The sequence below is a fragment of the Chlamydotis macqueenii genome, chromosome Z, assembly GCF_036417535.1.
Source record: "Chlamydotis macqueenii isolate bChlMac1 chromosome Z, bChlMac1.mat, whole genome shotgun sequence".
NCBI lineage: Eukaryota > Metazoa > Chordata > Aves > Otidiformes > Otididae > Chlamydotis > Chlamydotis macqueenii.
Window position 1 is genome coordinate 60,786,896 of NC_141593.1, and position 25,385 is coordinate 60,812,280.

Below are 25,385 nucleotides of genomic sequence, written 5' to 3' on the forward strand. Positions count from 1 at the left end.
TCAGGATATTCCCATCTAACTTATCTTAGCTCTTGCTAGAGGATCCTGAAAGTCTCATTATGTTAAGTTTATGACTCTACTGTTCTTTCTCTCAAGGTCAGTAAATCATTGATCACTATTTATCAGCTTGATTCCTTGGTATTAATCCCTTCTTTCAGGCTCACAGTCTGCAACGATAGACTTAGCAAGATAGCCACCTATGCTGTTTTGTTGCAACACCACATCCAAACCTCTGTAAATGTGCTTTAGATGGGCACTGAGTCATCAATGAAATAGTTTTGGACTTAACACATAGCACAGTATTGATGTTGTATTTCTCTGTCATCACAACCATGCATCATAGTTCTGTGTTGACAACTATAATTCTGTCATTGCCACCAAATAATTTAGTCTTTTGGAAATCTTTCAAAAAGTTGCTCTGGCAAACCAGAAACCAGAGGTGCTGTTATGATTCCAACAAACACTGAAATACCCTTACATTTTAAAATGTATAAATGACCTGACTTTAAAACAGTATCTCATTTGAGTTATCAGCAGATGGCCATTTTCCATAAGCCTTATGTAAATTTCTATTTTGTGATGTATTAGATTCTAGTGGTATCCTGGTAATCTGCAATAAAATCCAGCAACCAGCTGCTGAAGCATTTCCAAAACTCTAAAAAGTTAGTGATAGCAATTTATAAAATATAACATGCCATCAATAATACTACAAACAACCAGTTTTTTTAAAAAAAATAAGCATTATCAAGGTTCAAAACCCAACAGATGAAACTTAGAAGCACCGGATTTACAATGTTAAGACAAACACAATTCTGTTCTGGTTTTGTTAGTGAGGGGGGGCCTAAGGTGGTAGCTTCTGCAGGAAACTGCCAGAAGTTGCTCCCCTTTGTTCAGTGGACTCGGCCAGGCCTAGGGCGGACCCGCTGCTGGCCAAGGCCGAGCCAATTGGTAGCAGAATGTCCCATGATAACACCTCTGCGATAACGTATTTAAGTAGGGGAAAACAGGAAAAGAAGGGAAGAGAAGATGTGAAGCCGCTGAGCGGGGGGCAGAGAGGGAGAGGCGCGAGCCTTGTGGGCCTTGCAGGCCTCACCCTCTGGCCTCCCGCCGGGCAGCAGACTGGGCCCAACTCGGCCCGGCCTGGCTGCAAGAAGTGGAGAGGAGATGACAAGTTGAAGTGAATAAGATGTAAAAAGGATCCTGAGAGGCGTCTGCCAGCCTGTTGTGAGGAACGGCTGCAGACACCAAGGTCAGTGAAGAAGGAGGGGGAAGAGTAATGCGGCTCCTGGCCAAGATTCTTCTGCAACTCGTGGTGAAGACCATGGTGGAGCAGGTTGTCCCCCTGCAGCCCATGAAGGTCCGTGGAGGGACAGAGATCCACCTGCAGCCCGTGGAGGACCCCACGCCAGAGCAGGCGGATGCCTGAAGGAGGCTGTGGCCCGTGGAGGGCCCGCTGGGACAGCTGTTCTAGAGGGACTGCACCCCGTGGAAGAGATGACCCACGCCGGAGCAGTTTCACGAAGGACTGTGGCCCGTGGGAGGGACCCCACGCTGGAGCAGAGGAGGAATGCGAGGAGTTCTTCCCCCGACGATGATACAGCCGTGTAAAACAACGCGTGATGAACTGACCGCAACCCCCATTCCCTTTTTCCCCCCCTGTGCCGCTTGGGAGGGGCGGTAATATAGATAATGTTAAGCCTGGGAAGAGGGAGGGGTGGGGAGAGGTTATCTTGTTCCCTGTCTCATTCTCCTGCTAATTTTAGAAATAAATGAGTGTTTTTCCCCAAGTCGAGTCTGTTTTGCCCGTAACGGTAACTTTAAGGATTCTCTCCCCATCCTTACCTCAAACCTCGAGCCGTTTTCCTTATATCATCTCCTCCTATTCTCTCGGAGGGTGGGGGGAAGCGAGAGAGAGACTGCGTAGTCTGGTCCCGATCGGGGCTGAACTACGACAAAAGCCTTTCCACTAATATATTAAGATGGATACTACAACTGCACAATGTTTTTCCTCTGCACAGATGGGAAGTTTGCATATATTTCCTATACCCACATATTTTCAGGTCTAGGGTCTCCTTTCTCGGCTTCTTTTCCATTCTCCTCTATCCCCACTCTTTGTTCCATGGCTTACCGCCAGGTCTCACCCATATCCTTCTCAGCCGCGCTCTCTTCTCAACTTTACAGGTCCCGGTCCCCATTCTCATCTCCCAGCACAGATTGTAGATACCTGTAGATACCCAAGTAGCACTCCCAGTGACCTCTGCTACCCTGTCTTTCTATGCCACCGCCTCACTTCAAGTCCTGTTTCCTCCTTCTAGCCTGCCTTCCAGCCTGCTTTGCACCTGCTAGTCTGAGTCTACTCTCCCTTGTGCCTTTTCCGAATTTCCAAGTCCAGCTCTTGTCCTTTACAACTTTTAATTACGAAGTCTGATCTTCAGATACTGACAAGGCTGGAATGTATGGCTAAGAGTGGGAATAGTCTGGAGGCAGAAAAGAGCACACATCTTCACATCTTCTCACAGTGACCCTAGTCTAACCCAAAACCCCAGGGAAACAACTGTGGAAGGCCTCTAGTAGTCTCTAAGATAAAGCACAGTTAGTGAAATCTTCACTGCAGAAGCTCTAGCTGCAATGATCTAGACAAATTTTGTACTGAGCACTTACAAACATTTTTGCCTCCTTCCTGGTCAAAGTCTTGCAAAGCTAGAATGCAACAGTTGTTTACATTAGGAAGCAACCTTAACGGATGTCAGTATTGGTTCTGCCTAAAAATATTAACTGTCTTACATTACAATAAATGTCCTAAAAGAGCTTTGCTACAATGGTAAATTTTGGACCAAAATTTTGGAATTTCCTTAATGACTATACACATTTAACACACAAAGACAAACCTAGTATTTTAACAGGATTAATCTATTTCTACTTTATTTTGATCAATGTTCTATACTTTAACAACAAAAATTGTACTTACTATTACAGTAGCAGCCATTAATAATTAACCGTCACTTATAACACCTTTTCATTTGGCTGAAAATAGTGGAACAACAGAAGAACAAACAAGCAATGACACACTTAAAGTAAAAAGTTCTTAAGGTAGTAGGTAATGCAAGTAATTCTTCAGTCATTGCACACTGATCACATTTTTATTTGCATTTGGAAATATTTAACTTCATCTGGATATTGTAGAAAGAAACATCTGAATAAAGTCATCATGTTTAAAAATAAACACAAATTTAAACACCACAAGCATTTCTACTTCAATTTCAGGTTCACCTCCTGAAGCTATATATTTACATACATATTATTTTAAAATATTTTGTATAATATAAGCTTGCCCTGAGAGAAGTAGTTTTGCCAATGTGTGTATCAAGACAGCAGTTCAACAGCACAAAGCAGCACTCCAAACAGAATTCCAGACCACGAAATGGATAAGTGGACTGTGCATGACTTAATGCCACTGTGGAAACTGTCACCTGTCACTATGATTGCTTCCAGCTCACGTAACATATCCGTAATGCCAGATCCTGAATTCTACCACAACCCTGCTGACATCCAACTTTTCATTACAAGTATCTTGGCATCTTTAAGTGTCTCAAACCATCATTAATTACACTCACAGCTTCACCACACTAACAATAAGAAACAATCCTTAGTTTAGGAGAGTTTACAGTCAAGGCAGGAGAGACAAAGAAAAGATCTGAACAGAGAAGCAGGGGGGTTACTGAGAGCCAACACAACGAGAAACAGCCCAAATCTCAAAACAGCTCTGTTGCCATGTCTATTCTACCACAAAGGCCCCTCTTCAATCAAGATGCTGGTTTAATGTCCTATTTGTAAAAAAATAAATGTAATCAGAAATAACAATTCTGAAAAACTGAGAGAGAATAAAACCAGTTTGGTTTTTTCCCTCTAGAATTTTAAATATCAACTACATGCTTACAGAAGCTTTCACTTGCAAAAAAAAAAGACAATACTCTCTAACCAACTCTATGATCTAGGACAAAAATTTACACATAGGTGGGGTATATCTAAGCATACTGAAAAAAAAATTATTTCTGTATTTCTTTAAACGTGGCAGGGCTGAAAAGATTTATGTCACTTAATATTTTAATTTCAATGACAAATTTGCATGCATGATTACAACAACAGAATTGGAATATGTAAGCCAATTTCCAGAGTCTTAATGAATATTTCTATTCATATAAGATGAATAGAATCTTCAAAAAACATAAATAATTCATGCAGAAGGTTCATTTATATGGCAAATCCTGACACGGGACTAATGGAGACTGCCATGAGTGTCAAAACAGTATCTTTACCAGCACCAGACCCCCACACTAAAACTCTGTTCCTTCCATCACAGATAACCTTTGAATTCGGAGATCACATTTCTCCACAGAGTACATAAGTTGGTATATTACTATTACATGTAACAGAAGAGCTCAGATAGACTCTTCCATGCTATTCAGGATGTAGAAATTCCCAGCACAAGTAAAATCGGCAACTAGAACTACTATACAATGTCATAAAGACAATAAAACTTAAACATGAGGAAAAAAATCTAGAAGCAACAGAGACACATTTCCTTTTCAATCATATATCAAACTACTCAGAGCTCCAGAACAAATCAACTCATCACACCCCACCATAGCTGTCCAGTCTCATGACAAAGCCTCTCTCTGCGTCCCCTCTTCAGACATACATACCGCATAGATGCTTCTGCCTTTGCAAACATTAACTCTGCAATTTATGGATTCTTCCTTCAGAAGCTTTTGTTTATGTGTTCCTTTACAGACTACAAATCCATAGATTGCAGAGGAATACACAAAAACACCTTCTGAAAGGAGAATCTTGTAGTTGTTCCTACACAGAGCCACAGCCACGTCGTGGTATGTCCAAGCCTGACCAAGGACCAAAATAAATTTTTCTTTTCCAACACAGGTTGGAAGAGGAGGAGGGAAAGGATGATGATATTAATCTCAAAAAAAAAAAAAAATCCCAGGAATGAACTCTGGCTTTTTTAGCTAAGAATAAATACATCAAGTCTCTAAAAGTATTTAGAGGATGTAATACATTGTTAACGTTACCTTCGCAGCATGCATTTGTCCTAAATGACTTTTCAGCCCATACGGCATTTTTCAAACATCATCTTTCAGAAGTAAAGAATATTAAAATATCAGGCATCTAAGTTACATAATCTTTTTTTTTTCATTAGGAGGCTGCAGAAGAGCATTATCTGTGCTGACAGTGTCTGGGCATTTTGACTAATCTTTTTATAGTCCTTCAATTTAATAACATCCAAGCCTGGAACACACTCCTTGCCTGATAAGCAGCTCACATAAATCCAGAAAAAAAAATTTCTTTGAAGTCACCATGATTTTTAAACTGGAAATACCATTCACACTATAAATTACGTATGTTGATCATGCCAGAGCCCTCTCAACTTGACTATGGATCCACAATCATGTTCTAACTCATGTTCTTAAAACCAGCAGTACAGCCCACTGATAACACACCAGTGAACCTGACTAGTAAAAAACTGTAGATGTCAAAATGACTCCAGAAAAGTGGCCCTTCCCTTTCAAAGGACGCTTTAATCTGTATAATTTAACATAAGATTTCAAAATAAGCTGTTAAATTAAGTTAGATTTTTCAAAGAGATAAATAATTCTGTAACAGAGCAGAAGTGTATCCAACCTAAAAGTTGCATTCAGACTTGAATTCATTCAGACCATTGTCTTCAGGTCACTATCCAGGAGCATGTCCATTAAAGTTTCACACTGAAATATTTTCTTTAAATTAGGACAGATACAGCAGTGTAACCGAGACACACAGTAACTCTTTAAATTCTGTAATTATATTTCACATGCACTGTCTCAACACCCCTCAAGACAACAATACAGGAAAATGTCAGGTTTGCAAGGTTGACTAGCACCTCATAAAGCCTATTTGAACCAGAAAAGAGGAGGGAGTTACCGAAAAAAGATTTGCAAACTCTACTTCAGGATCTCTGAACTGAGAACACTCTTGTCAGGGTACAGGTGTTATTCTTACTAGACGAAAGTTTATCCAGATATCCACTAGAATCCACTTAACAAGTCTTTTCTAAGACTTCAGCAATTCACAAGCACTGTTCACCTTTTCGGTTTGCCTGTTTCCAAAGAAATCAGATACTCAACTTTTTCAAAGTTGAAATAATTTTAAGATACACCATGTTCAGTATTTGATAACCACATTCCACTGTGTTCTATTGCATGGCTGCAACATTTTAAAGGATTAACAATAAGGACTTATTGCACTTCCCAAAACGTCTCCTGACTGGGAAAAACATACACTTTCTCTGGTGGCAAGACGCAGTACGCTCTTCTACTTTACAAGTTGCGTACACCTTTGACACTGAAGGCCAAGACCATGCTCAGTAGCAGAGATGGAATTGCAGTAGGAAATTGTGTTTATCTGCTCTCAGGAGGTACTGAAAGTATACTGGCGTGCTTGCTGCACAGTCAGAGACCATTCAGGAAGCAGACGCAGTATTAGGGTGACATTTACTCACTGACTGTCTCAATAAGAAAGACTCCCAAACCCAGGAAATAAAACAGAGATTGTTTGAGATTTAATCCTAGCCGTGAAACCTCTTCCCCGTTCCATCACTGCTATTTTCGTCACATGTATGTACAGCATGAGCACAAGCTGGCGCTTGTTCTAAAAGAACAGAGACACACATGGGAAAGTACCACAGGGTGGGGACTGCCACTGTTGAACTCTTCCCTTGTCAGCGAGGCTGGGCCCAATGTCCTGCTCTTCTGCTGGCTACCCACCTCACCCTGCAGCTCCCCTCAGACTTACTCACTGGCCTCATGTACTCAACTTCAAGCCATGCAGACATTCTTATTTCTGTAATTCTTCTACATAATTTTTTTCCTCAAAGTGTAACTTCTAAGTTCAGCAACAGTGGAACACAAATCTTAATAGTAAGTGCAATATTGTCCTACTGTAAAACTACTTTAAAAGTCACAGTTTTAGCCCTTCAAACTTGTGTCTTTCTTTACTTGTTGACATCTGGTATTACAGACAAGATTTTGGTGAAATCCTTCTTATGAACTCACTATTGTGCTTCCTACTCTAATACAAACTTTGAATCCTATCTTCCCTTCCCCTTCCAAGATTTTAAATACCTCATCATTAAAATAAACAAACAAACAAGTTACTCATTTTTCCAAGACAAATAGCCCATCTGTTTACTCCAGTTAACAAAAAGGTTAAAGAATTTGTAGCTGTATCTAATGCTGCAAGCCACAACATTGACGCTTGACGCGTCCTAAACGCTTAACTCCCAAGAACAAAGAAAGAAGCAGAAGGTATAAAGTATGCACCTAAAGCATCATGGTATATTCTAATTTTGCTGTGCAGAAAAGAATGTATCTTTTTCAGAAGTTATACACCATCAACTTATACAGCAAGTCCTGAAAGAATACAATAAACAATCACATTATACAAATCATCTGCATCTAAAGTGCTGAATATATTGCAATACTATGATACCAGCCCGTTTATCCCACAACAGAATCTCTCAGGCCTAGTTTTACCATCAGCAAATTAACAAGGCTCACTTTAATGAAAATTACATCTGAGAACATAATTTGGCTCTTCGTCCAAAGACATAATTTAGCACTTAAGTATACAATTGAGAAAAATATCACTAAGCTCAGTATTTAGATTTCCTTCACGTTCCTACACTACTAATTTAAATTGTCCCAGAATTAGGCATGGGCATAACTGCTGACCATATTTAGCCCAACAGGTGTACTAGGTCAGATCACAGATCTCCCTACCTCAGCACACCATGTCAACAGTGCATGGCCACGGGAGCGTGCAAGAATAAAGCTAGTGTAGTGATATGTCCCCAAAACACTGGGTCTTAAAGCCATCCAAGGCTCAGGGACTAGCTGAGTCAAAAGTGGTATATTTGAATCGGAAGAGGAAAATATAGATTAGACAAATCAGCTCCTTCCAGATTAACATCTCAGTAAGTGCTACTTACTGAGTTACTGAATGCTCCCTCAGTTAAGTTTGCAGATGACACCAAATTGGCAGGAGTGTCGATGTGCTCGAGAGTAGGAAGGCTCCGCAGAGGGATCTGGACAGGCTGGATCGATGAGCCGAGGTGAACTGTATGAGGTTCAACAAGGCCAAGCGCCAGGTCCTGCACTTTGGTCACAACAACCCCATGCAATGCTACAGGCTTGGGGAAGAGTGCCTGGAAAGCTTCTCAATGGAAAAGGACCTGGGGGTACTGGCTGACAGCCAGCTGAACCCAGCAGTGTGCCCAGGTGGCCAAAAAGGCCAACAGCATCCTGGCTTGTATCAGGAACAGTGTGGCCAGCAGGAGTAGGGAAGTGATTGTGCCCCTGTACTCTGCACTAGTGAGGCTGCACCTTGAATCCTGTGTGCAGTTTGGGGCCCCTCAGTACAAGCAGGACGCTGAGTTGCTGGAGCGTGTCCAGAGAAGGGCAGTGAAGCTGGTGAAGGGTCTGGAGAACAAGTCTCATGAAGAGTGGCCAAGGGAACTGGGATTGTTTAGTCTGGAGAAGAGGAGGCTGAGAGGACACCTTATCATTTCCTACAGCTACCTGAAAGGACGCTGTAGTGAGGTGGATGTTGGTGTCTTCTCCCAAGTAACTAGTAATAGGATGAATTGAAATGGCCTCAAGTTGCAGCAGGGGAGGTTTAGTTTGGATAATAGGAAAAAATTCTTCACTGAAGGAGTGATCAGACACTGGAACAGGCTGCCCAGGGAAGTGGTGGAGTCACCATTCCTGGAGGTGTTCATAAAACATACAGACGTGGCACTTCAGGACATGGTTTAGTAGACATGGTGGTATTCCATTGATGGCTGGACTTGATGATGTTAGAGGTCTTTTCCAAATGTAATGATTCTATGACACTCTGCAGAAAAACTGAATGAATATGTACAAAGCATACAAATTCTGATATAAAGTTTCATTTTTAATTATGTAAAAACAGTCTGTAATTGTTGTTTCTGTGCACTGAACTGTTTACCTGTACATGTTTTCAGTAATGTTCACTGTGTTGGCTTTAAAAATATGCCTTGTGATTACATTAAAGGTTTACAGTATTGTATAACTAAAAAATCAAAGGGACCTTATTTGAGTGTCACATATTGCATACAAATCACATTCTTCCTTGATTAAGCCTTAAAAAGCAAACTCTGCAAATCACGTTAAGTCATAACATTGACAGGTGAAGGCCTGTTTCATCATAGCAGAACCAAGCTTGATTGGATATTGTTACTTACTTACAAAGGTACCAAAGTCTGTACTCCTTACGGAGTACAGCAACAGTCCTCTGCAAATTCTAGATTTTTTTAGATTTGCCTCTTAACGCATATGAAAAAAAAACCACAACCCAAACCTAACACCATCACCAAGCAAACTTTGCTATGTAAGAAAGAACAATGCTTGTTCTACCTCTCCATGCAGTTACAACACACCGAATCTACCAAGCAAACAGCACATTGGCTAATCTCTCTTCGGACAGAAAGAAGAGAAAGCTGAAGGGAGAGAAAAGCAGAAGAAATTGGGTAATGTGTACTGATACATGTATCAAAAAACAACAGCTTGAACTCTGGAGCTAGGGAACCACAGAGCATGACTTCTTTAGAAGTCTGACTGACCTATGACAGAAACCAGATTTTTTTTCTCCTGCTTTCTGCGTGAGCTACAGATGGGGGCAAGGGGAGTAAATAAAGTCTATCAAGATGTTTGTTTACCTGGACAAGAGTTTAGGAATAGCAAACACTGACCTCACACAAGTTTCTACAATGACACTGTGTCTTGAGAAAAAGATATGCCTTAATTTTTGTCCATTTCCCAAAGAGGGGTGTAAAAAACTCAAGTAGAAAATTTCAATACCAATGGAATGAATCACAATAACTTCATGTTCTGTTTTGTTTAATGCATCCCTTCAAGAACACATTTACTGGATCTTCAGGGCTTTGTAGTTTTCCTGTTTATTTTAATAATAGTTTCACACACAGAGCTCCATATATTGAGCTAAAGAGATCAAGGCATCTACACTAAAACCCATTGTGCATCATGCAAATCAATCTTTCTTGGTCTGGTATCATATTTGCCATTCAGACGTGGCAGTTACGGCAATGTGAAAATTTGAGCTGACGGTAGAGACAGAGGTGCAGGAGAAAACACACTAAGACAGCAGTCATTTTATCAAACTCCTACTATATCCAGTTCCACATGGAACTGGATATAGTTTAAATGAACACAATGCTACTGTCTTCCACTGATCAATAAAAACCACAGCATACAGAAGATCCAGCCAGAAACGAAGGAAAAGAGGGAGACTGTGACGAAGAGGTCAGAAAAACAGATATCTAAACCATACCTACAGCCTTTACCCAGGGCTTTCTATCTTCAATTACAGCAAGCAAAACAGTACCAGTCACCAACAGAAAAAGGCCTAATACAAATTACAGGGTGTTTGTTGAGTAATTAAAGGTTAGAGGTGAGCAACCAACTGCATCTCAGAGTACTTACGCATCTTCTCCCCTAGGGGTGGTGGAATATGATGCTTCTGTAAGGCCTCCAGTTTTTCATGCAAAACACACTGTTTTATTCAAGACCAATGCTGAAGTTGACCCCACTCTTTGAGTGACACAGGCTAAAGCATGCTCATGCAAGCAGCTCAAATTGCAAAGATGAAGGCTAGCAGCAAAGAAATTATGATTAGCAGCTGAGGAAAGTCAGGAGTGTAAGATGTTCCCTCATATGTCTGCAGTCAGAAAAGGGCCCATTTCTAACTCACCTGTAGCACCAGAATACACATGTAAATTAAGTATTAAAGTAAGCTTGTCAGAAAAAACAAACAAAAAAAACCCCAACAAAAATGTTGCATCGTGCACAGTCAGACTTCTTTCAATATTTCCCATGTTAAAACATCTGAAGAAAAAGGAACTTGTTGAAATAAAAGTCTTACTTTGTGGATGTGTGAAATAAACATGAATAGGTAATATTTCAAGGTAGCAGCGCTACCAATAAATACTACCTCCTCCAAATAACAACCCAAGTACCAAATCTTTGTGACACTCCACCTTTTATGTGATCTGGCACAGTCTTGAAAAATCAAATGTTAAGGGGACAGAGAGCAGTGATCAGCAGGTCGTCAATACCACCATAGCCAGAAGCACTGTGGCAGATTACTACCAAAAGTAACCTTCGCTTTTATGCTGAGTTTATGAACTTCGTTTATGCTGTGCTGCCAATACACAATTTCTAAGCAATTATTTGAAAAAGTAACACAGAGTTCATGAAATGGAACTCTTCTGTACTGAAAAGAAGAACACATATGAAATTTCCTTCACAAGAACTGCCCAGTCACAAACCTACTGTTCGTCTTGCATGGCAGAGTATTGGACCCACCTAGGTCTCACGCATTTACCCTGCTTCCCCCTACACTGTTGTCCCCCTCACTAGCCTACTGATTTATTTTCCTTTCTATACCTCAGCGTCTCCTTTCTCTGTACAATTAACCCCAGAAACTGTCTACTCCCTCATTCTGTCAAGCACATCCTAATATTCCTAAAAAACCAAACATATAAAGTAAACAAAGGGTATGTTACAATAAAAGGTGTAGCAAAGAAATGGGCAAAAGGGAAAGAGAAGCATTTCAGTTAAACTGGGACAATATGGACTGCAGATTCAATTTTCTACAAAACTACCTTAATCAAATATTTGGGATTTCATAGTATAACTAAATTAGCAGTTCTCAGTAAAGCCCGTAAGGATGACATATCCAAGATATTTCAGTAACTGCCAAAATATGCCACTTCCAAAATATCTATTAAGCATTTGTGTAACATCTGACATGGCTTTAATTTCAAATCTATTAAAAACTTACACACAATCATGTTATACAAAAACCAGACATACCCACAACTATAAGAAATAACTGCTTACTATAGTTTCCAATGGAAAAGCAGAAAGTTTCCCATGGCTTGTTTTCTTTCAGGCAAGGAAGGAAAGTAACCTAACTCATCTAACCTAAAGAAATAACAACACCTTGGCTAAATACAAGCAAACACAACTTCTGCCAATGCTGATGTCTTACCAACAAATAATTGTCATCTTCCACTCACCCCACTTCCCTCCTAAATTATTCACCATCTGCTTAATCTCAACTGAGATCTCCATATTTCACCTACTGCAAAGATGAATGTTGGGTATAAACATAGCTCTTGGGAGGCAAGGGAATCTCTGCTGCAGGATAACAGAAAAAAAATGTTTCTACATGGTTACAGTGATTTGCTTTTCACCACTTATTCAGAGCAAAGCAGCAAAAAAGTTCAGGTCATTTCCTGACTGGCAGAGCAAGTTATAGCAAGATACACATTCTATTAATTTTTAATTGCATTGCTTGCAGACTGAAAGCCCAAAAAGGGAGCGTTTCTTTTTAAAGCATAAAGAAGGGCACTGAAACTGCTTACCTCACTCAGCTCTGCAGGGGAGTCATTTCCATATTTCATAGCAACTCCCGAATTCATGATTAGACTTCTCAGGGCTTGACGATTTCTGCAGATTTTAATGCTTCAAACCTTTGTTCAACCGATTCAATACTTTCTTCTCCAAAATTTTTCCGTCTTACACATTTTGCTCTAGACAGCCATTTTCACTCCACAATCATAGTTTAAATTAATGATGCAAAATTTTCTAACAGAGGCAAACTGGTTCTGACTTCACAGACGATCCATTGCTGTGAGAGACTTGTTAGTACTGTGAAGTGCTCAGAGAACGCAGGGAAGGAACAGCTTGCCAGGATCCCAGGGCTGTCTTAGTCCATCTGCAAGTTGTGCTTCATCTCTGCTGTCTCTTTTATGCTGCTCTTTTCCACAACTCTGTTTAGGGGCACCTCCCAGTGCCGCTTAACGTACTCAGAAGAAAATGATGAGCTTCATGCAAGTTCACAGAGAAATTAAAAGGAGAATGCTGTTACAGTCTTCAGCGTTCGGGGAGGAGAAAAGAGAAGAAAGCTCTGCTCTCCGAGACAAACCAACGCTGCACTTCACGCTAAAGTTTCCCCTGCCAGTGAGCCTGGAGTTTAAGTGGTTTATGATCAAACACAGCTGTCTTGCTGCTGGCTAAAGGGTGCATGGAAGGGGCGGTACTAAAAGGAGAGTGCAAGTGGGAGGGAGAGAGCTACACAGAGTTCATTTTGGAATTACAGGCATCTTTCCAGCTTTCTGCATACTAATTATTATACACAGAACTATAAAGCTAAGTAATAGGAAATGCCACCTGGATAACAATAAATTGTATTCCTATTTCCCTATTCCCATATGCAATTAAGTAAGGAAAGTTGGGGGGCTCTAGGTGGTGGGGGTTGTAATGATTTCAAAAGGTCACAGTAAGCCCAAAAGCATCATTAGAAAGCTGCAGATTTTACATAACACCCTGACATTTTACAAAGACTTCGGAAAGATCCTACTGGAAGAAGAGGAGGAAAAAATCATTTGCTTTCAACATTCAACTAATAATCTAGAAAAATCCTTAACAAGCTGGATTTCTGGACATGCTGCATTTATTGCAAGAAGCGCCAACCTTCCTTCCCCTTCCCCACACACTTTATGATGCTGGATCATAATGTACCTTTGGAGTCAGAAGTAGGAAATACCATAGTCTGCAGCTGAAATTTACCTAATCATCTTAATGCAATGTATTATTAAAGTGTCAAATGAGTTAGGGAAAAAAACCTCACAAACATGAGAAACATGAAAAAATGCTTTACAAACTGCAGCACAATTTTTGCACCCTGGCAAAAACATTTACATGGAAAAATACCTCTCTAAAAGTAGCATTTTGAAAATGATCTTGTGATTTTTTTTTTCCTCCTCTGTTAATCACAGATTAGTGACATTACGCAGACGCAGGGATAACTCCTCCAAATAACAGTATAGAAAGCACATTAAGAACAAGAACCAGGATAAACACACACATGTATATCGCTCTGTGATACTAAAAATCAGCGGTGCTTTCTGGGTCCCTGTCCCTCCTCTGTGCCCAGCCTCAGGAACCGCAGCTCTGCCCTGGCTCAGAGGGTATGGGGAACGCCACAGTTTATTACGAGACTTTCTACTTTCATCCTCCAGGTCTATTTTCCAGCCTTCCCTTGCACATGTCTGACTTTTCCCTGCTCTCCAGTTTTGGATCTCCGTTCCTCCTTTCACGCCCCTCTCCTTCACCATTCGCCGTCCCCGCCCCCGGCGCGCCCGCGCCTCCTCCGGCGCGGGCGGCAGCGCCCCCTGCCGGCCGAGGGCTGCGGGCCCGGCCGAGCGGCGCTCGCCCCCGCCGGCGGGCAGGGAGCCGGGAAGATTCGGGGCCCTCCGGGCCGCGGGATGGAGCGGCGCCTCCGCAGCAGTTCCGCACAGCGCCTTCCCGCGCGCTGAAGTGCGATCAGCGGTGTTTTACACACCCAGGAGCGCAGGCCAGGTACAATTACCTGCCTCGTTTCTCATACGTGAGGGGAACAACAACAAAACGTCAAAAATTCCCATAGCTGACACAGCACCTTTTACAATGGTTTATCTTTCCCCAGTCATGCCTTCACGAACGAGAGGGTGACAAAGTTTTTGCATCTGGCTTCACTACCCCCTGTCAACTTTTCTATCGCCTTTTGTTATTTGCATAGTATCTGCTCTGATCTGAGCTCTGCCTGGTTCTGTCCCTTCTATCACAGTTTCACCAACACAGGGACAAGTCTTGGAATTACTTAAGAATAAAGTTCAAAGGTTTTCCTTTTCTAAAGGAAAGACCATATTAATGACAGCTTCAACCTACTGCATTTCCCATAGCAGTCCCTATGCTGCCAAATACTTCCCAGTTGACTATAAACAGGCATTCAGAAATTAAAAGTTTTTATTTGCTCTCCTCACTCACCCTTGTCTGTTCCTGCCGGACCAGCCATCAGACAGACCAGACAGAGCACATGGCACTACAGATGCATCCCAAACATAATGGACCTGAGGATCTGAACTAGCTTCACACTGAACTGTACCCATGTGCTGCACAGGATTTTTTTCTGCTTCTTTCCTACCACATACAGTAACACGGTGGAAAGAGACAGCAATACTGACAGAATTAACTAACTGTTTCAGATGTGTACAAGAACATGTGAAACAGATGGAGATACTTCAGGAACAAAGTTTATTTAAAATTTAAAAATTAATTGTAACTCACGTGCAAATTATTGAAACACTTAATCCAAACTCTGATGAAATATGATTTTACTTTAAGCCCAGATGACTCTCATTGCAATCTCTGCATACTTGCACTGAGTGGTACGGGAGATTACATATTTCTCAGTTGGAAAGCATCAAGTATTACTTTTAACTAACCCGTAAGTACTGATACTCCTTACAAACTTTGTAGGCATTTCTTCATTGTGAAAGACTAGCTAAGACTAAATGTAATAATTCTTCTAAAATACTTACTATTGTATCACATTTTTAAAATACTCAGTAGCATCAAGAATGTATTGTGAACACCTGAAGACGTAGAACTTGCTCCTCTGTGATGGTCGTATTATCTAGCACTTATTATTAGACTCCATTTATTAACTGAATGAAAACATCACATCACAAAACTAAATTCCCAGATAGACCTGACCAATTGTCTTCAGGCAGTTTCACCATTATCAAATACATTTAAGTGATCTAATACAGAAGCAGAGTATTAAGAACTTGGTTGAAGCCAAAGTATATTTTCCCACTGGCTTGTGCCAAAAGCAGGCTTCAAAGAAAACAAAGGAAAATCTTGAGTATGCCAATTTCACGTTGCCAGGAAAAGAACAGAGTACCCTGTGATTCAGCGAGACAAGGTGTCTGTTGGACTCTGTTCCTCTCTGTTTCTGTTTGGTAGCTGACTGTTCTTTCCCTCTCTCCCAGACTCAGTTCCTCACCTAGGATTGCAATGCTCCCTTGCCCTCAACCTTGTGCTGCCTGTCTTCTTTTTTAGCCTCTACATCAGCGAGGAAGTTGAGTTGGGAATAGGAAGTGGAATATCTTAACCGACAGACAGCCACTTCTTAGCCCAAAGGGGCATGGTTTCAGTGGATGCCTCAGTGTGTACTGTGATAAAAACAAGAAGCGAGAAGTAAGAAGCTGGATGAAACTGACTATCACCGAGGCTTTCAGAACAACATTCACCAAATGTGCTCTGTCAAGATGGAGACACTGCCCTGGGCTTCCACTCAATCTCAGTGCATTCTGATCAATTACTGCTTTCTGTACCTCCAAAGCACTCATGAGGCATACTGCTTGTGGATAAGTGCATTTGCACTGACAGATTCTTCCCAAGATAATGTCAGAATTATCCAGTAACAACCATTAATGTGGCTAGTTTGCTGATTGTTGATCTAATAATCCTATGGCCACTCTATTCCATTTGTTTACTCTTATTAAACTGTAGTAAACTGACATGTATCCACTGAGGAGTCTACCTTTTAATTGTACCTGAATAATCATTTAATTAGATTCACTCTATCACCTGGTGTAAAAGCGTTCTTTTGTGACAAGAGACAACTCTCTTGCCCTTCTTAATTTTACTTTTAAAACTGGCATAGAATATGGAAAAAAACAGCACTATAGTTATTTTACAAGGCTTCTCCCTCATAAACATGTCTCAGTAATCACAATACTCTATTTCTTAACTGTTACTGGAGCAGGCGTGACAATGGCCATACATGAATGTTCCTTCATTGTTTTGACAGCTGCAGAGTGAAAACAACAGCATAAAAGTAATTATCCATGAAATACGTATGTATCTCATGTTCTTCGGCATAGCGCATACCACTTTCTGAGAAGCAGTTTCACTCTGAATACAACATGGATGATTAGCTGATCTCAGTTCCAGGACGTATGAAATAAGGCCTTCTTGGCTGCTTCTGTTTAATTAGCTCTGTAATTGAAATACAACTAATCGCAGTCCACCTAGCATTTTGTTCGTGTGTGTTTGTTTCAATGTAATCTCTACAGTTACAGCAGTACCCTGCACAATCCTACACACAAATAAATTATACCTTCAAATACTGCAAATCTGCTACACACAATTTGTGTGCAACGTGGTTTGTTCTCACTTTGGCACAAAATACGCAGGTGTAGTGCCAAAGTTTAAATTTCCATGTACAAAATAGTAGCACTCAGAGGATTATCATGAAGGCTGAACTTGGAAGGGGAAATTCAATACAGTAGTTGAATAATGTTTCCAGAAAATTCTTTATTCAATAGCACTAATGCACTATGATTTAAAAGGGAGAGGTTGAACCTGGTAGGTTCTTCTTGACGCAAGGTTGTTCTCACTAATGCTTGTGAAGGTTATGCACCTAGGTTGAGATAAAAAAATACAACTAATTTGAAACAACTGCATGTAACCTTACACTGAAGAATTAAGCACGCTCTCTGAAGAAAACACAAGCAAAGTTCTCTTCTTTCCTTCAGTCACAGCATCTCGATTAATCTAAAACAGATAGTATGTCTGGAATAATGTAATTTTCAAATAGCACTTCAATCAGCTACTCTCACCTGTTCACCCTCCCTCAAATACTCAATCCACTTAAAACAGTCATGTCCTTGACCTGATCAGTCTCCTTGGGAGTTCATATTTGATCCCTTTTTCCATTCTCCAGTATTTCACACCATGAAGCCATTCACCAACCTGTCAAACAGCCACTCTTATTTTCTGTCATTTCATTCAAAGCCATCACATTCATTTTGATTCCCTCTGACCTGACAGAGCCTTAGCATCATGCCAGGACAGAAAAAGGACCAGGGAATCAATGTGTGCCTGTTATTCACATTAGAGACTTGTCTGTGAGGACAACAGGGAGAGATGGTAGCAATTTCTATGGTCCTTTCGTGTTGTAGCCACCTAATTAGGACCACTGTTCATTTGCTCCTTGCTTAAAAACACAAGGCCATTCTGTAAACTACAATTCACGCTGTCATTCCTCTGCTTAGCTTCTCTTCTTTGTCCAGCATTCCCTCAGCTCAGTCATGCAGCCCTCCAGTTACTAACCAGAAGGTAAATTCACTCATTTCACTTCCAGTCCCTACAATCTTGGCAGCCATTCTGATTTCCTTTCTCTAGAATGCAGTCTGTGGTTCTGCATACTTATTGCACTAAAAATATGCCCACTCTTTGTAAAATGCCTGTGGACTAATCCTGCCTTTAAGATATCTACTCTTCTGCTGTATCAGAACTTGTATTTCCTCATGTTTATCAGTTACGAACTGAATATCTTTCAAAAATTCTCAGTGGAATAAGGAAGATCTGTTAAAACTTCCCTGCTAAGTCTCTCCTTTTTTTCTGAGCCCCTGACAGTGACATTTCCTCACTTACATTCTCTCCTTACTTCTAAACTCCTAAACAAAGACTTTTCCCTCATTTCTATAATGCATACCAATACCAGACAATCAATATTCATGTAAAAATTAGATTCAACCAATAATATGCACTTATAATCTCTTTAAAAATTCATAGGGTAGAAAGATTCAATATATTTTTCTCCAGTCACTTCCCTAAAATTATAGCTTCAAGTAGGTAAAGTAATATAAAACTCAGTGTAGGAAATTAGAAATGGCTATTTACCTTAAAAGGCACAAATCTCACTTGGGTACATCAGTGGGGTTCTTATTTCATCACAAACTCTTCACAGAACAGACACTGCCCTTCCTGGAACTCACAGTTTACTTTGATTGCTTCCTACCATGACAAAAAGTGGAGTTTACCAATACACTGCAACATAACTATTATCATAATCTGTCTCCCAGCTGAGAAGTGATAATGCGGTTTTCTACCCCAAAGTGAAGCAATCACACTTAAACAGTTCTTCACAAAAAGTAGAAACAGTAAGCACAATAGAGTGCCTGTGCAGAAGTATTCACCTCCCATTTTTGCTGCACTAGCACCAAAATAGTTCCCCAAAACAGCTGTGCTGACAGCCATATATTCATTCTAAAAAAACCCAGATCATAAACAGAAGCACGGAGTTTGAACAGTGTCAGCACCCTGCGCTGCCTCAGGTCAATGTCGCAGACCTTACAGTGACAGAGAAACAATGCCAAGGAGCAGGAGCATCTTGACGAATTTAACCATGGCAGACTTCAACAGAAATCCTGCTTCGTCTCACTCAGCTGGCAGGATAACAGTTGACTATTCCATTATAACTGAAGTAGCACTGAACTGCAAAAGCACTTAGGGTCCATTTTCAACTGTGCACTGAGGTTAAGATGCTCACTTTATTACCAAAATTCCTATATATCATGTAACCAAAACGAAAGAGTTTAGTATGTGTGTAGAAGGGGAGGGGGAATAAGCCTTCTCATCTTTATAATAAATCAGGATTCACAGAAGCTCAGGATTGCCACTTGCAACTATGTTACGTCAACAGTTCACGCTCAGAGAATAGGTAGAAAAGCTGGTAAGACAGAACTACACGGCAATCAACCTGGCACACAAGAATCCAGGAGGTTAATGTTGCTTCAACAGACTAATCCTGGGCCTCAGGCTCAGCTTATCACTGCCAAGTGAGGTAGTGATATTAGTACCATATTCTGTACAGCTGTGTGCATTGGTCCTGGCCCAGTGCACCAGGTGAACTCTTCATTTCAGACAACTGAAAAAAAAAAAATTCTGGAAAAGTAAAAAGATCTGAACACCTGCACTGGAGCCAAAGCTTCCTTAACTACAGCAAACAAAATGGGACACATTAAGACAGTTTCTAAGCAATGAGAGGGGGAAAGATACAAAGTCCTTGCAAATAAGTTAAAGAAGTTTTGAAACTTTTTCCACATACCTTCAAAACATCTCACACACGCTGGTGAAGATCGCTTTTCTATAGCGCCTGACTGCCACGCGCAAGTACCCATCACCCAATTATAACTGCAGAGCTGGGTCAAAACCCATCATTCTGTGCACTTCACCTTCGCTATATGCTTGTAAGAGGTGTTGTTCAAACGTCAGATAAAAGATCCAATTAAAAGCCTCAGTCAAAAGAATCTGTTAAAAGGCTGCCTGAGTGAATGTCCCCTGTGCTGACAACCATCACATTGTGCCACGATCGTCTGCAGATGGAAACAGTAACATAATTTAAAAAAAAAACCAAATGAAAACAAAAAAACCCTCAGCATATATGCTACTGCAGGGAATTTTCAGGAAAGCTTATAATTTGCCTTTTGCTTACCTCTGTGTCTGCCACAATCCAAAGTTCAAAAGACAGAAAAATTACATTTCATGTAAAATAGATGAGTTCTGGTAGACCTAACTCATAATGTCCACTTTAACTCGTAAGAGAAAAATGAACACCCAAGCACTATTAGAGAGCCGTGGGAGCCAGGACTGTATAAACACAATGCATAATCCTATTACACCTGATGCCTACTTCAGACAAACAAACTCGATTACAATGCTGGCATGAAATCAAAGATGAACAGCAAACAGCTTCCCACATCCCTAAACATAAAAGATGTCTGTCAGATAAAACTGCCTTTGAGCCTGCTTTCTGACAAGCCAAGCCTCTTGAATCTGTATTCTGATAATCAGTTCTTGCTTTAATGGAATTCTCAGATTCTATTTTTAGCCTGGCAGAATGGAAATGATGCTTAGTTTGGAAGCAAAGGCACAAAAGGCAAGGTAATCTCAGGCACAAATCTCTTCTGAAGAGTAGGCTCTACTGTCCACACTCACTAGAATTTTCTTCAACCTCAGACCTTCCTTCCTACCCCACCTGGAGTACTGTGTCCAGTTCTGGAGCCCCCAACACAAGAAGGACATGGACCAGTTGGAGAAGGTCCAGAGGAGGGCCACGAAGATGATCAGAGGGCGGGAGCACCTCTCTTATGAGGACAGGCTGAGAGAGTTGGGGCTGTTCAGCCTGCAGAAGAGGAGGCTCCAGGGAGACCTTATAGCGGCCTTCCAGTACCTCAAGGGGGCCTACAGGAAAGACAGGGAGAGGCTGTTCAGTAGGGCCTGTTGTGATAGGACGAGGGGTAATGGTTTTAAAATAGAGGGAGGTAGATTTAGATTGGATATTAGGAAAAACCTCTTACAATGAGGGTTGTAGAACACTGGAACAGGTTGCCCAGAGAGGTGGTGGATGCCCCATCCCTGGAAACGTTCAAGGCCAGGCTGGATGAGGCTCTGAGCAACCTGATCTAGTTGGGGATGTCCCTGTTCCTTGCAGAGGGGTTGGACTAGACGACCTTTGAAGGTCCCTTCCAACCCTAACCATTCTATGATTCTATGATTTTATGATTACAGCTGAAGGAATCATTAGGCTACATTTTTACAGTAACAGCTTTTATTGGCATGAAAAATAAATTGTAATGCATGTAGGACATGGAAAATAAATGCCTACAAGAGGAGGACAGGAAGAGACCCAGTTCACGTGATTTACTGTAACAGTATGCACTGGTTCCCGAACACAGAACAGACTCCTCAAAAAACTAACTTGGGGGGAAAAAAAACCAAACAAACCTCAATCTGTGCACAAGTAACTGAATTCTGACATATCCTACAAAGTGGCTACAGCACTGAATAAATTACAGTATCTACGTATTTCTTTCTAGCCTGATGCAGATAGACTAGAAAGCCATTTCTCTCTCCCATTCAAAAAGCTGTGCCTTTAGAGTATGGGATACTTCAAGCTTTCGGGCCAAATTTCCCTGTCTATAAGGGAAAAAGTAGGGAAGCTGAAGGAGCAGAGCTTCCAAAACTAAGGAACAAACAAGCTTCATTTAAAAACAGAGAAGATTTGGAGTGAAGGGGGAGGAAGAAAAAGGGGCAGACTTTGTCAGAAAAGGACATTCCAATATTACTGATTCTAAAAACTTTAGAAATTAAATTAGATATTTTACAGTAGTTTCCCATTAACAGGGACACTAAACAAAAGTAGCCAACAAACCAACCATGGAATTACTTTTCACAGTACAGTTCTGTCTTCAGACTTCCTTGATACTTTCCCCTAAAAAGATAGCTTCTCAAAAGAAATACCTGTGTGATTTCAATAAAACTCCCATTTAATTTACAGCTGATGGCTATAAATTAAACAATAGAGAAAATGTTTCATATCTAGGACAGCTGTAAGAGTATACTTAGACTGCCACAAATCTCTATGAAGCCCTTTTTTCCCCATCCCCTACAAAAGTATTTTTGCTTTCTTTGGCAGGAAGACAATCCCTCCTGTTTTTAAGGAGTCAAATTTAAAATCTACATTTAGTAGCTTAGTTAAAATGAGCTAAAAATGAAGCTTAAAAAAATTGTAGTACACATGAGTTTTACAGATTTTGGGGAGGATGAGTAGTATGGGGTTTTTAATAAGTATAATTTTCACTCTTTGAACAGGCTAACATCACACTGACTTGTGCCAAATAAAAGCTTACACACGTAAGATGGACAAGCAGACATCTGTTATCAGCAGATATTCTGATCATAACAATCTTTGTATGGAAGGACTGTTGGTTACATAGGCATATCCTCTGCTAGTCACACAGCAATGGGCACTAGAAATACCAGCTCACTGACTTACAGCCAAACTGGGAGGTAAGGTAGGAAGTAACAAAATAATTGATGTATTGTCAAATGGTTTGAAGTGCTGGAGAAAAGGCTGGACAAAGAGATTAAATCCAGTATTTTGAATTTCATCATAGAATGTTATATATGAATATACACTAAATATCAAGCATCTCTACAATATTCTCTTGCTGAAGTACTAAACGTATTTTATAACACTAAGGCAGTGCAAGAAATCATTATATGCTCAATAACATGACAGTAGTACAGAATTTACATGTAGATCACTTACTTTACATCTACGTGCATCTCAGAGCACACAAATGGTTATTGTGATTCAGAATGAAATAGCCCACTAACGCTGTTTCAAGCAGTTACCCAGAATCAGCTGCACTACAGTCTGACATAAATGTAAACACAATGATAATATTCAGTGTGCTGTTTTATACCCAAAAGCTATTCATATAGATAGGCCACAGCAAGTTAGGTTTGCCTGATTATGGAGCAGACCATCTAGGCAGGAAAGGAAAAACCACCTGTCTCTGAAAAATATAATAGTGACTTTTGTAATATTATCACTCATTATAAACTATGTCAACTAAAAAGAAAAGCTTTCTTAAAACAAGGTTTCTGTTTGTCATAACTTGCAGCTCAGTGCCCTTAAGGAGGAAAAATTAGCAGTGCAAGCATTCCCTAAGTCTGACTAATGAACAGGTATTGCAGTAAGAATATCTGTTTTCAGAGAACATGACACGTCCTAAGACAAAGACATTAAGTTATCATCTGCTAGTAATCATGCCGAGAAACTAACGCTACTACAACCACATATTGCTTTGCTATGAGTATTTCCAATATACATTTGCACTTCATAAACTTTCGGGTTGTGTACCCAAGAGAGATGGTATCTGCATTTGGCACAGAGAGTCCACAGTCAGAACTAAATTCTGTTTAGTCACCTTAATTCTGCTGTACAGAAAGCATGATAAAAACAGTCCATTCCCAACCTCAAAGTCTCTGGTACCTCCAAACAAGGCACATACGGATGCCAATCAGACAGGAATAGCTGAGGAAGAACATATACCAGATGAGTTACAAGAAGATGAATTAAAAATCTTGCCATCAGCTTTCTGTTTTGTTCTTGATGGAGACATTGCAAAGCCAGTTCCCCTTAAGATGAGGGGCAAACGCAGATTTGGGAGGTGGAGCAACCTGCACCAATGCCTCCTACCTAGACATAACCATCTTGTATTGACAGTCATGCACAAGATAAAGCAGGATTATACCTGCTTTGTTGTTGGCCAAAACAACAAGATACTGCAGGAAGCAAAGCTGGCAACTCTGTAAATATGCCCTCCTCTCTGTGTTAGTAAGAACAATGATATCTGCGGGACTTGCACAGCTGCTTTGAGGAGGAGATAGCAACACAGGGTTCTAAAAGCAAGTGGTCATGAAGAAATCCTACCACACTCTGCTCTCAAAGATATAGCTGTACTTTTCCCCACAGCAAGTCAACCACACCCTCATCAAATCTTTCTAGATGTTTTCAACTAAACCAGCTCTGGCAAGGAAGATGCACCTGAAGAGCTTCCAATACAGCTGAAGTGTCTTTGGAGGGAAAAAAAACCAGAGATTAAAGGATTCTGGTAATATCAGTCTAGGGACTCAACAGTTAATAAACTTCATATGTCAACATACTTGGAGTCACATTTTTAAAAAGTAAGATCTTTCTGTAGTGACTTTCTTAGCAAACCAGTTATTTACAGCTAAAAGAAGTACGAGATCATATCACCATGGCAAATGAAACAATCTCAATTGCTTTTACTTACGTAAATGTAGCTACTTGTGACAACAAATACATTCATCTTAAAACAACACTGAATTAAGGCAACAGAAATTAACAGTAAGCATGGAGACACGTATTACCATTTATATGCACACATTCTACTAAAAAAAAATTCAAGTCTATTTTAATCATGTGCAAGGAGAATATGAAAAGGGAATTAAACATACCCAAATTTTATTGCTTCAGGTTATTAAGCTTCACTGGAACTCTAATGTGAAATATGCACATCATATCAAGATGCTGCCCTGTGTGATGCTTTCAGAGAACAGCAATACTTCAGCTCCTGCAACAGAGTGCTATCCCTCCTAACAGCTCCACAGGGAACACATCAAGATTGCATGGCCGTCTGGGAAGCAAACAGACTTGACACCATACAAACCAGCTATTTCACTACAGTTATATGACTACTCACATTAGCGATCCTTGTCCAACACTGAAGATTCAAGTACAAATAAAAAACAACTCCAAACATGCATGTACACAAATAAATCCTTTGAAACACTTGCATTCTTTTCTATCCATGAAGAATATTTACATTCTTTACATCCAACGCAATACAAACCAAGCTCATAAATGATTACATTTGAAACATGTACAAGGGTTCCCATCAGAGATATTTGCTATACCATTTAACCTACTGGCACTAACAAGTACATCATCACTAAGTGGTGACAGGTCACATTAAAGGTTAATATGTTAGTCATAAATACTGGTACCAAGGCGAAAAGCTATAAAAAGAAATGTGCTCTTAATATTTATGTGCAAAAATGTGAACGTGAAAAACACTGAAAGAGTTACACAGCCTGTGAAGACTACAGGATAAATTATTCAAGTAAAAAAAAAAGCTGAATCTGAACATCTGTTAATGAATTAAACCAGCAAAATGACATGAAATGAACAAAAAACGTATGCAATGAGTATGAATGGTTACATTTCAAACAGCACATTTT

At 40.3% G+C, this 25,385-nt stretch overlaps 1 protein-coding gene across 2 annotated transcripts in view; it reads right to left on the reverse strand.

The window, feature by feature from the left end:
- MCC (MCC regulator of Wnt signaling pathway) overlaps nt 1-25,385 on the reverse strand; it is a 212,406-nt gene that overhangs the window by 151,728 nt on the left and 35,293 nt on the right. Inside the window, exon 1 of one of the 2 annotated variants that reach the window (XM_086771196.1) lies at nt 12,518-13,078. The exons of the other annotated variant lie outside the window; for it this stretch is intronic. Coding sequence (XP_086627322.1) covers nt 12,518-12,574 — 57 coding nt within the window. The 5' untranslated portion in view covers nt 12,575-13,078. Of the gene's footprint in view, nt 1-12,517; nt 13,079-25,385 lie in introns of those variants that run through there. 2 annotated transcript variants of the gene reach the window in all.